Source organism: Macaca thibetana, chromosome 9, assembly GCF_024542745.1.
Source record: "Macaca thibetana thibetana isolate TM-01 chromosome 9, ASM2454274v1, whole genome shotgun sequence".
Taxonomy (NCBI): Eukaryota; Metazoa; Chordata; class Mammalia; order Primates; family Cercopithecidae; genus Macaca; species Macaca thibetana.
Window position 1 is genome coordinate 108,565,809 of NC_065586.1, and position 12,595 is coordinate 108,578,403.

General features: G+C 40.8%; 1 protein-coding gene across 11 annotated transcripts in view; it reads left to right on the forward strand.

The window, feature by feature from the left end:
* The first annotated feature begins 52 nt into the window (after positions 1–52).
* VTI1A (vesicle transport through interaction with t-SNAREs 1A) overlaps positions 53–12,595 on the forward strand; it is a 500,904-nt gene continuing 488,361 nt past the window's right edge. For 7 of the 11 annotated variants that reach the window (XR_007728823.1, XR_007728822.1, XR_007728824.1 and 4 more), the window contains exon 1: positions 59–310. Coding sequence is in view for 8 of the 11 variants with exons in the window: in XM_050804425.1 (XP_050660382.1) it covers positions 217–310 (94 nt within the window). In the remaining 3 variants the exon portion in view is untranslated. Of the gene's footprint in view, positions 311–12,595 lie in introns of all 11 variants that reach the window. The other 4 variants (XM_050804418.1, XM_050804419.1, XM_050804420.1 and 1 more) reach the window with 2 other exon arrangements.

Here is a 12,595-nt window from a genome sequence, read left to right on the forward strand (position 1 = left end):
CGGAGCGGAAAATAAAGCACGCACGCAACCCAATTTCCGGAGAACCGAGATCGCGACGAACAACCAGGAAGCGACTGGGTTGAGAGCTGTTCCCGGTTCTCCGTTCTGCTCTCGGGGGCACCTCCCGGGGTTCCTAAGCCGCGGCGCCCCTCGCTGCCCCTCGAGGCCGTTTCCCTGACCTAGGCTTTGGCCTGGGCCACTCGTTCCGGAGCCGTCATGTCGTCCGACTTCGAAGGTTACGAGCAGGACTTCGCGGTGCTCACTGCAGAGATCACTAGCAAGATTGCGAGGGTCCCACGACTCCCGCCTGGTGAGAGCTCTGCCCGACTGGGCGAGGGTGCTGGGGAGCGCGGGGAGGGTGCGGGCGGTGGAACGCCGCCCGAACAAGTGTGTCTGTGAGGCGCGAGGCTGGAGTGGGTGGTGCTGGCTGTTTCCCGGAGGGGTAGGGCTTGCCTTGGTTGAGGGTAAAGAGTCAAGTTCGGGTGTGGGGTGCCGTGAAAAGAGCCTTCGGAATCTGAGCCATCTGAGTTCGAATCCCGACTTCACTCCCTTGGAACTTGTATAACCTGGAAACGTTTCTTAACGTCTTAAGAGTCTTAATGTTTTCGTTTGTTAATTAGAGATGTGAGTATTCAAAGAAAATGAATGAAAGTACGTAGTTGATGGATCTACAATCTACAGCGGCGTTGTTGTGTTAGTAATAATATTGTTATAATTATATGCGGCAAAATAGAGGTAAGAATCAGGGTGCCTAGATTCAAATCCCACCTCTGTCACTTAAAAGTTGTGCCTCTTAACTGGGGAGGCAGAGGTTGCAGTGAGCCGAGATCTCGCCATTGCACTCCAGCCTGGGCAACAAGAGTGAAACTCCGTCTCAAATAAATAAATAAAATAAAATAATAAAATAAAAGTTGTGCCTCTTAAGCAGACTGCTTAGTCTCTTTCAACTTTTCTTCTTAGTAAATGGGGGGAAATTGTACTTCTGTCATGGGGTTGTTAGGTAGATTAAATTTAAAAAACATATTTAAAGCCCCTTTGGTGTTGTTAGTTGCTGTATTAGCATTAGTATTTTTCATATCCCCCCATCCCCATTTCTTGTTTCTCATCCTTCTTGGGGATTTATTGTATAACGCAGTTTTATGTCAAAGTTGGTACAAGGTAGTTTTTCACACTTAAAAAATTTCACATCTCCCATCTGGAAGTGTTTTTGTTTTGGGGTTTGCTTTTGTGTTTTAGCACATCTGATTTTCTATGCTAGACTGTCACCTTTGTGAAGGTGGGAGCTGGGTCTGATTTGCTTGGTGCTTACTTATTAGGGGCTCAGAAAAATAAGTGAATGAGCAGGTGAATATAAATATGATCTTTTGTAACTTTGGTTTGGAAAATGTTGTTTCGGGGATTATCTTTCTCTACAGATTTGAGTAGTTAATCACAGAAAAGGATTTTACATTTTTGTTTAGTTTTGTTAGGGAAACTGAACCATCATCTGGCTGCTAGGCTTGTCCTTACCCTAGCTCTAGGATGTAAAGTGTAGAAAGGGGGATGCGCTCATTAATCTTCGGATTGGTGGGCACTTCACTTGCCCAGTTGTCCTGGTACTAGCAGTAATTTCTCCCGGACCTAAGTTGTCATTCCTCTTTCCCTTTCCCTACTTCCCCCAAAACTTACATGTTTATAAGTAATTTTTTCTCCTTATTTCTTTGTTTTTCTTCCCCTCACCTATTTTCTGTTAATACGGATATTTGCTTGAAGCCAGGATCTCTGAACTTACAACCCACTCATCTCCTGAAGTCCCCAGTTAGTTCTGGAGGAGATGGATGATGTCTTAAAGAGGTTTATGAGTCCAAGTAAGGGAACAAGAGGAGAGAACCAAGGTAGTATATACCACCAAGCTCTGCTGCCTCAGAGATTTTTGTGTCAAAAGTGGCTGATGGCCTCACCTCTTCATGATACATCACCTCGCCTCTTCTCTTCAGTTCTGCTTTTCTCCACTGCCAGAGATCATCTTGATTTTTGTTATTGTTGGAGACCACTTCCTTTGAATTGAGTCCCAGAGCCTCAGAGTATCAGGACTTGTGGTTCCAGTTAGAGTTTTACTCATTTTTAATTGTAATTGTTTTAGCAGTAGAAACATTTCTTTGGGTTATTAGCTTTTGTATTGGGAAGCTGTTTTACAAGGTAACAAAATCATCCTCGCATGCAAAGTTGTAAAAACTATTTCCAAGAAAACAGATCGTGTTACAATTTTTTTCTTACCTTTATATTTTAATGTAACAATTCTTAACACATAGAAGGAAACTGTTTGAATTCAGTACCTTAAAAATAAAACTGTGGGTGGGGCGCGGGTGGCTCATGCCTATAATCCCAAAACTTTGGGAGGCCGAGGCGGGCAGATCACTTGAGGTCGGGAGTTGATCAGCCTGACCAACATGGAGAAACCCTGTCTCTACTAAAAATACAAAACTAGCCCGGTGTGTTGGCGCGTGCCTGTAATTCCAGCTGCTCAGGAGGCTGAAGCAGGAGGATCGCTTGAACCCGGGAGGCAGAGGTTGCGATGAGCCGAGATTGCATCATTGCACTCCAGCCTGAGCGACAAGAGCGAAACTCCATCTCAACAAATAAATAAATTAAAAAAAACTGCGCCTCTCCTTAGCTGTAGTATTATGTAAGGCCCAAACACAGGAGCTACGTTACAATTGAAAGGAGACTGCATTGCTGGCTCTGGAAAAATGCTTACTGACTTGTATTATTGAATAATCATAATTCTTTTATTTTTTTTTTCTTTATGAGACAGGGTCTTGCTCTGTCGCCCAGGCTGGAGTGTAATGGTGCAATCTCAGCTCATTGCAACCTCTCCCTCCTGGCTCAAGGCTACTCCCACCTCAGCCTCCCAAGTAACTGGGACTACGGGCACAAGTCACTGTGCCTGGCTGATATTTTTTGGATTTATTTATTTATATTTTTTGTAGAGATGGGGTTTTGCCATGTTGCCCAGGCTGGCCTCAAACTCCTGGGCTCACGCAGTCTGCCCACTTCGGCCTCCCAAAGTGCTAGGATTACAGGCGTGAGCCACCGCACCTGGCCTAATCATAATTCTTAAAAATACAGTGGTTGCCTTCTTAATAATGACTTGTGCTTGCCCCTTTTATAATGTATTCAATTGATAAATAGAAAAAGAAGAAAAATATATCCATGTAGTTATGAATTTCAGATGTATGTATGTAGATTAACAGACATTAATATATATAACCATGGCAAAAATAGTTTGATGACAAGTAAGTATAATCTCTCTCTGGGCATCATTAGCAAGTGCAGTGTTCAGCTAAAAGTGACCCAGAGGAGGTGAACTATAATTTACTTGAGTTAAGAAGGATAAAGATTGGAGCAAACTTTCCAGCCAAAGCAGTTCATTCCCCCAACATAATAACTTACTTAAATTCAAGTACAGTGGGTAGATCTATTGAAATGAACTTTGTGCTGTGCATGTTACAATGTATTAAAGTGTTGCTTCCAAAAAGAACAGAAGAGTGAACATTTAAAACTTTTAAGAAAGAAATCGATTACTCAGTGATATTTTTTAAACAATAAAGAGATTTTGCTCTTAAAGTGTTTGAATCTTAACTAATTTTAGCAATTGAACTGAGATGGGTGAGTTCTTTCTTAATACCCTTATGGCAGTATATTTGAAATTTTTTTTTTAATTATTACGGTTCTGTGGGAAAGTAAGGAAAAGGGATGAGCAGAAACTATACAGTTAGTACTTTATTGTGAAGTTCCTTTTCCTCTAGTGATGGGAGTGAATTCTTAAGTGGGGAATGTTTTCCTCTGGTGCAAAGATTCTGTTACATGAAGTAGGCTTCCTGAAGAATCTTAAGGTAATCTTTTTGCAATTTGTTGCCTACTTTACCATTCACAGAGAGAGAATGATCTGTTGTGAATCCTGTCACTTTATGGCTGTCCTCAGAATTGTACCAAGAAAGTATTACAGCAAAATGATTCAGACTCAGACATGACATCAGATCTGTTTAGAACCCTAGTTCTGCCACTTACTGGATGTGCGGTCATGGACAATTGCTTGGCCTCTCTAGGCCTGTCTCCTCCATCTGTAGAATGGGGATGACACAGTAATAATTTCAACCTTGTAATGTAAAAATCAGTGAAATAAAGCATGTAACACACTAACACAGTTCTTACACAGAAAATGCATGATATACTAGCCATTAATGATATTACTGCTGCTGCCGAAGACAGCAGCTGGTAAGATTAGCCAGGACCCCGATCTTCAGACTTTGTCATGTTAATTGAAGTCTTAAATCTTACACTTCAATTCTTGCTTCCTTTCTGTCCCTAGACTAGAATTAGGTCAGTTTCTCTTGATGAACACATTTGAAAGGAGATAAGTGATTAGGGCATTTTAGATATGAATTTGGAAGTGGGCTTTGAACTCAGGATCCCAGCGGGGGCAGTCAGAGGAGAGAAGTGAAAATGGAGTCGGACAAGGCAGGTGTCCTTTCCGGAAGGAAATACCTGAGTCTAGTGGATTAGTTGTGCCAAGCCCTGGAGGATTGTCTAGACGATCTAGACTTAGCCACATGTGGATGAAGGCATAAACACACTTCTGTGATTCTCTCTTGACTTTACAAGGTGGTTGCAGTGAAATAATTCAGAAAAGTTGGCTTTTGTTCATGATATACTGTGGTTTGCTTAAAATATATTTGGCTCTAGGGTTGTAATATCTACATGTAGCTATTGAGCACCTGAAATGTGGCTGTTGCTACATTGTGAAATAACGTTTTAGATATATGCGGTTACATAGTATTAAAACCAAAAAATTATTAATTTCACTTGTTTCACTTGTTTCTCTTAACTTTAACGTTTTTTACTTTTACTTGTTTCTCTTAACTTTGAAGTTTTTTATTTTGAAAAACTTTACAAAATGCTGCTACAAGGACATTTAAAATCACATGTGTGACTTGCCTTATATTTCTGTTGCTCTAGAGGGTTACAGTTGAAGGGATGGTTCCAGTCCTAATTCGGGAATTCACTGCTACAATAGTTTCTCCCTTGTTAGGATTCAGGCTACCTCAAAATCAGCTTTGTGAGCTACTGGGCAAGGTCCAACTTTTTCAATTGAGCGTACAGGGAAGATAGTCTTTAGTGGTTACTGATGGCCCAGTTATGTCTCAAAAAATTTAAGCATTTAGGGCTGGGCATGGTGGCTCACACCTGTAATCTCAGCACTTTGGAAGGCCAAGGCAGGCAGATCATGAGCTCAGGAGATCAAGACCATCCTGGCCAACATGGAGAAACCTGTCTCTACTAGAAATACAAAAATTAGCTGGGCGTGGTGGCGCGTGCCTGTAATCCCAGCTACTCAGGAGGCTGAGGCAGGAAAATTACTTGAACCAGGGAGTCAGAGGTTGCAGTGAGCCAAGATTGCGCCACTGCACTCCAGCCTGGTGACACAGTGAGACTCTGTCTCAAAAAAAAAAAAAAATTAAGCATTTACGGAGTTGTATTCATCTTTGAATAATATACATTCATATAAACAAGTGTGTGTGTATGCATCTATAGATCTATATATTTATCTGTATGTTGTCTATATGTATATTTGGTCAATTTAGTCAACCTAAGTAATGGCTTCGGTTTTTTTTTTTTTAAATAAATTTTTTATTTTAGAACAGTCTGAAATTTGCATAAAAATCACAAAGATAGTACAGAGAATCCCATATACTCCACGCCCAGTTTTTTCTGCGATTAACATCATGTTAATATGGTATGTTTGTTACAGCTAGTGAGCCCATATTGATGCACTATTATTAACTAAAGGTCATGCTTGATTCAGATTTTGTTTTGTTTTGTTTGTTGCTTTTTACCTAATGTCCTTTGACTATTCCAGGATCCAATCCGGGATACCATGAAACATTTAGTGCTCATGGCTTTTTAGGCCCCTCATGGCTATGACAGTTTCCCAAACTGTCCTTGTTTCTGATGACTTTACAGTTCAGAGGAGTACTGGTCAGATATTTCCTAGAAGGATCCCTCAACTGGGATTTGCTCAATGTTTTTCTCATGATTAGATTGGAGTTCTGGGTTTGGGGGAGGAGGACCACAGAGGTAAAGCATCATTTTCACCACGTATCAAGATACATGCTGTCAACATGACTTACCACTACTGACGTTAACCTTTATCACCTGGCTGAGGTAGTGTTTGCCAGGTTTTTCCACTTAAAGTTAATCTTTCCCTCCCTTTTCCATACTATTTGGAAGAAAATCATATATGCATAGCCTATACTTAAGGAGTGGAGAGTTACGCTCTACCTCCTTGAAGCCAAGTAATTACATAAATTATTTGTAATTCTTTTTATGTAAGAGAGATTTATCTATTCATTTATTTACTTATTCAGTCATTTACATCAGTATGGGCTCATATATATCTATTTTATCCTTTGTGTTATATTCCAATACTACTTTATTTTCGTGTTGCTCAAATTGTTTTAGCTTTGACCATTGGGAGCCTTTTTTTCATTTGGCTTCTGTGTCCTTTATCATTTATCACCCCTATCATTTTGGCTTTTTTCTTTCCTTTTTTTTAAAGACTTTATTATTTTCTGAGAGTATAAGATACTCCAGGATCATTTTCTCTATTTCCTGTTTCAGTGCTGGAATCAGCCCTTTCTCTGAGGAATCCTGTTTCCTTTAATTAAAGAAGGGTATTAGAAACCAAGATCTGGACACTAGGTGTGCGCATTACTCCTGGGGTGTTGTTGCTTCTGGTACCTCTCAGCTGACAGAGCAAGGAAATACACATGTATTTACTAAGCCATGTATATGAACATATCTACAAGCATTTGCATATGTAATCATTTGTATATATAGTATGTTAAACACAAGTTCATGCTAGTATCTCCAACGTTAATCCATTATCAGATGGATCATTCTAGAATTGCTTTATTTCAAAACTGACCATTCTGTACCATGTTACACAGGGTAGCATCAGTAATATACCCATTTAAAAATTATCTGTTCCTCTCTTAGTGGTTTGACTCCACATTTCTCAGTACATACATAATTGCTGCTGCTAGTTTTATTTTAACATATCTACATTGCACAAAGACAGGTACAAGTAACTGAATTCAAGTGAGCCTTAACACTTTCACTTTAATGAGGTTGTTCTGTGCTGATTAAGCACTTCTGTAAATATCAAGAAATAATTATACTATGCAAAGACTTGTGTGTATATGGTCACTAAGCACTTCTGTTAATATTGACTAGGAAATGAGAGGCCAAGGTGAGAGGATCACTTGAGCCCAGGAGCTCAAGATCAGCCTGGGCAACATAGTGAAACCCATCTCTGCAAAATAAAATTGAATTTAAAACTAGCTGGGCATAGTGGCATGCACCTGTCATCCCAGCTACTCAGGAGGCTGAGATGGGAGGACCCCTTGAACCCAGGAGTTTAAGGTTACAGTGAGCCGTGATCATGCTACTGTACTCCAGCCTGGGTGACAGAGCAAGACCCTGTCTCTAAAAGAAAAAAAAAGAACTAATTAAAAATATATTGAGTAGGAAAGAAAAGATTGTACATACTATGCTAAGACTTATGTGTATGTACATCGGCACTTATCAAGCTTATAGGCAAAAAAAAAAAAAAAAAAAAAAAGAAAAGAAAAACAGTGGGAGACTTTGTTTATATATTAAATAGTACATTTTATATAATACATATAGCAGTTAAGAGCTCAGTTCAGGACAACAGACCCACCCCATTAGAGTTCCAACTCTGCTGTTTATTAGTTGTTGAACTTTCAGGAATAATTTAACATCTCTGATCTTATTTAATGGCTTGAGAAAGGAATAGTAATAGTACCTCAAAAAGGTTGTTTTAAGGATTGACTCTAATAATATTAAACACAGAGCACCATGTACATTAATGATAGCCCTTAGTTACAAAGGTCTGAATCCTAGGAACATGTTATTTGAAAGGAGATGTCATTTGTGGTGGGCAGAATGAATCTCTTTTGGGAATCACATGTAAATGTTGCCAGGTTACCAAAACTTAGTGTTGGTAGGTATTGCCAAGGTCATCTAGTTCAGTCCCTTCCCCTCCCCTCCCCTCCTTCCTTCCCTCCTTCCTTCCTTCCCCCTTCCTCCCTTCCTCCCTTCCTCCCTTCCTCCTCCCTCCCTCCCTCCCTCCCTCCCTCCCTCCCTCCCTCCCTCCCCTTCCTCCCTTCCTTCCTTCCTTCCTTCCTTCCTTCCTTCGTTCTTTCCCTCCCTCCCTCCCCCTCTCCTTCCTTCCTTCCTTCTTTTTCTCCCTCCCTCCTTCTCTCCTTCCTTTGTTTCCTTCCTTCCTTCCTTCCTTCCTTCCTTCCTTCCTTCCTTCCTCCCTCCCTCCCTCCCTCCCTCCCTCCCTTCCTTCCTTCTTCATACTTTACCCCTAAATCATCACTTTTAAGATTTATTTTCTTAAAAACATGAGGAACACTATAAGGACCAATCAAAGAATGTCTCAGTTCCATCATTGTTTCTGACAGCACCATCACGAAATGAATTTTATGAAAAAAAAAAAAAAAGATCTAGTTGTGTTAATTCCACCTCTATCCCAATTTAATTATTTTTTTTGTAAAGGAAAATTTGTCATTCATATGGGAAGATTTGCCCCAGTCTTTTCCTCTCAGTTTCTCTGTGACTAATAAGTATGTTGCGGCTGCTAAGACTGAATTATTCATTCTGTAAGCACTTAATGGCCCCTACCGTGTACAGCTCTCTATGCTAAATACAGAGATTGGACACGATTTGTCGAGAGTAGTCTCTGCCTTCAAGGAGCCAGAGATGAGCCTGAAGAGGAAACTGCAGGCCGGGCGCGGTGGCTCACACCTGTAATCCCAGCACTTTGGGAGGCCGAGGCAGGTGGATCACTGGAGGTCAGGAGTTTAAGACGAGCCTGACCAACATGGTGAAACCTCGTTCTACTAATAATACAAAAATCAACCGTGTGTAGTGGTGCATGCCTGTAGTCCTAGCTACTCGGGAGGCTGCAGCAGGAGAACCACTTGAACCTGGGAGGCGGAGGTTGCAGTGAGCCAAGATTGCACCACTGCACTCCAGGCTGGGCGACAAAGCGAGAGTCCATCTCAAAAAAAAAATAAATAAATAAAGAGGAAACTGCAGAACCTTATTTTTAATGACCGTTAGACCCCCTAGAGCCAAGCAAAGAACTCTAGGAATTCAAAGGAGATGAGGTTATGTCTCAGGAGCTTGCCCAGAAGGATAGGTGGGGTTTGGACAGACAGAAACAGGAAAGACTATATTATAGGACGTTGCCATACATGGATGCAGTGGGCATCTGTTACACCCAGCAGCTTTCATTCTATCTACTCAATTTCCTATTGAGGAACTACTTAAACCCCGTTATTCCAGTCTTAATAGAACTGACAGACTGCCCTGTCCTCTGTAGGTCAAGAGATGAACATATTACCCAAGCAAGGACATTCATAGACTTTTTGCCAGGAATTTGATCAGGATGAACCAAGGAAAGAGAATAGAGCTGCTCAAGACTTTTCTTTAGCAGGGATTGTATGTTCCTATTCCCTTGGTACCCTGAGCTACTCCTGATACTGTCTTTCCCAAACTGGGTGGCTCATTTTTGTCCATTGATTCTGTGAGCCACCCCACATTATTCTAACAAATTCTCTTTTTTGGCTTAGTTTAGCCAGAATCACTTCTGTCGCATTCAGCCAAAGAACCCTAAATGGTAGCTTAACAAAGATTTAGAGAAGAAAAAACAAGATTTGTTTGGGTGGCAATGAACAGTCTGTCTGTAGACTGCATACGAGAAAGCTTGTAGTTGGAAATAAAGTTGGAAAGGATGCTTGGCTCTGGAATGTTGAGGATCTTAACTGCTAAGCTCAACTGATCCATCAAAGCGAAATTTTAGGAAGATTAAATGGGAGAGGGGGCAGGGAAACCAAGGCGGTTAGTAGCATAGCTTCTTTTGCAAATTCTTGCTCTGTTCTGCATTATTTATTTAACTTACCTTCATTTTTTGAAAACTGATTGTATATGCCAAGTTCATTATAGTGTAGGGCTATAAAGATGATTAAGACATGGCTCTTGTCTTCCCAGAGCCCTGCTAAGCTGAAAGGTTGTTCATGTGAGGGATAAATCATTAGGATGACATAAGAGTTATACGTATTTTATGTACAAGAGAGTGATTAACTCTTATGTTGGGTTGCCTTCAAAGAAGTGATGATTTCTGAAGAGAGTTTTGCATAGAGGTTTGCCAGGTGGGCCTGGTGGAGATGGGCATAAGCATTGGAGATTAAAGGATTGAAGGCCTGGAAATATATCAGTGTTAGAGATAAAGATTTAGGATCATAAATACATAATATGATAGTTTTAAAATGGATGAAATTGCCCAGAGACATAGATGATGGTCATAAGAAAGGCAAGGACTGAACTCCAAGAAACATCAGTGGTTAAAAGATGGCCTGAAAAATACAGTGCCTAGCAGAGGACCGTGAGACAGGAGTGAGCGTTCGGGAGAATTACCAGATCAGGGTGCCATGGGAGCCAGTAGAGGAGAAAGTTATAGGACGGGAGGAGCAAAGTGTAAGAAGCCACAAGATGAAATAAAAACAGGACCTAAGAATGTGTATTAGTTTGGGCAAAGGAAGGGTTATTAATGTAGTAAGAGTAATTTCAGTGGAATGGTGGGGGCAGTAGTTAGTTTACAGGAAGTGGAGGGGAAGATGAGGAAGGGAAACAGAGTCTGTACCCTTGCTTTCAAGAAAATTGGCTGGTGATGAAAGGAGAGGAATATTAGCAAAGGGGAATACAGGTCAAGGGAGGCTTCTTTCTTTGTTTTGTTTTGCTAATGAGAAAAACTGATGCTTATTAGTCCTGGAGGTCCATGGCATGGACTTTCCTATCAACTGAATACATTAAAGAGAATAGGATGTTCCTCCTGATGTGTAAATACACCATCTCACTTTTGATCCAAGATAGGCCTGTCTTTTTTTATATTTTTCTCTATTACAAAAATATAGTGCTATTCTAACTGTAACTGTGTGAAGATACTGAAAGGATTGAAATGTCCCAGAAGCAAATAAATTTGGGATCATCTATTAAATATTTAATCTGGCCATGTGTAGATTTAACTTTTCAAGGAGGGAAAATTAAGTGGAATTCTAATCCCAAACGCATATTTTTCTTAGGGAGAAATATTGTGAGTACACATGAAACACCTTATGTGACAACTGTTTCCCCTCTATAGTTTGGGGATAACAAAGGGAAAGGGTTAGGATTAGCAGAATCTACTAATAATCTAATCATTGTCTTAGTGAAATAATTTTTTTTTTTTTTTTTTTTTTGAGATACAGTCCCATACTGTCGCCCGGACTGGAGTCCAGTGGCGCAATCTCGGCTCACTGCAACCTCCACCTCCTGGGTTCAAGCAGTTTTCCTGTCTCAGCCTCCCAAGTAGTTGGGATTACAGGTGCCCGCCACTACACCCAGCTAATTTTTTGTATTTTTAGTAGAGACGGGATTTCACTATGTTGGCCAGTCTGGTCTCAAACTTCTGACCTCGTGATCCACCCGCCTCAGCCTCCCAAAGTGCTGAGATTACAGGTGTGAGCCACTGCACCTGGCCAGTGAAATAATAATTTCTACTAAAGCTTTCCCACTTAGGATTGGTTGTCCTTCTGAAGGCTGGTCAGCTGGTAGGTGTTGTGCCCATTTCAAGCTTCATGACTTTTCTAGTCTGTTGTGTTAGTCAATCTCATTAGGCTCCTGTGTGACATAAACCCAGTTTTAAACAAAGAACAACAAAGTTCTTGGCTCAAGCAACCAAACTATGGTAAAGTCAAGCTTTTATAAAGTCAAGCCATTTCAGTTATTTCAAGCCAGGAACTATCTCTCTCTCTCTTTGTCTCTCAGTTGTGTTTCATTTTAAATGCAGGATTTATTTTCAGCCACTGCTTGCTTGCTTTCTTCTTGGAGCTAGACCAATGGATACCAGCAGCTTCTAGGCTCATTTTCTCATTACCAGGAGAGAGGAAAAGACTTTCCCCTTGCTCTAGAACTTTGATTCTTCTCCCTGGTTCATATATGCCTATCCCACCACCCAACCCCCAGATGGACGTGGCCAAAGGATTGAGTTACTAAGATTAGCCCAGCTAGGATTAGATGCCTGTCATTTGCCAAGTCACTCACTGTGACTGAAGAAGCAGAGTCTTTATGGAGATAGCATTTTCATTGTCCCGCTTGGTGAGGAAGGGGGCCTTTGAAGAGAGTAGGGGCTGTTGCCTGAGAAGAGAAGGATGCAGGCAGACAAAAACTAGAGATGTTCAATACATTTGGTTTGCATGAAACTTAACTAGGGTATGTGAACAAATAGGCTGACTGGTTGGAATGAGGGTATGGGAAAGCTTTCTGAAATTGTCTGCCAGGACATCTCTGTCCTAGAGAAGGGAATTACAGTTGGGTTATAACTTGATTGTATTAGAAAAATAAACCACATACAGAGACTTAGCACTTTATAATATTAAAGTGATGTCACTTGCATCAAGCTTATTGGAGCTAAAAGTAATCTAGT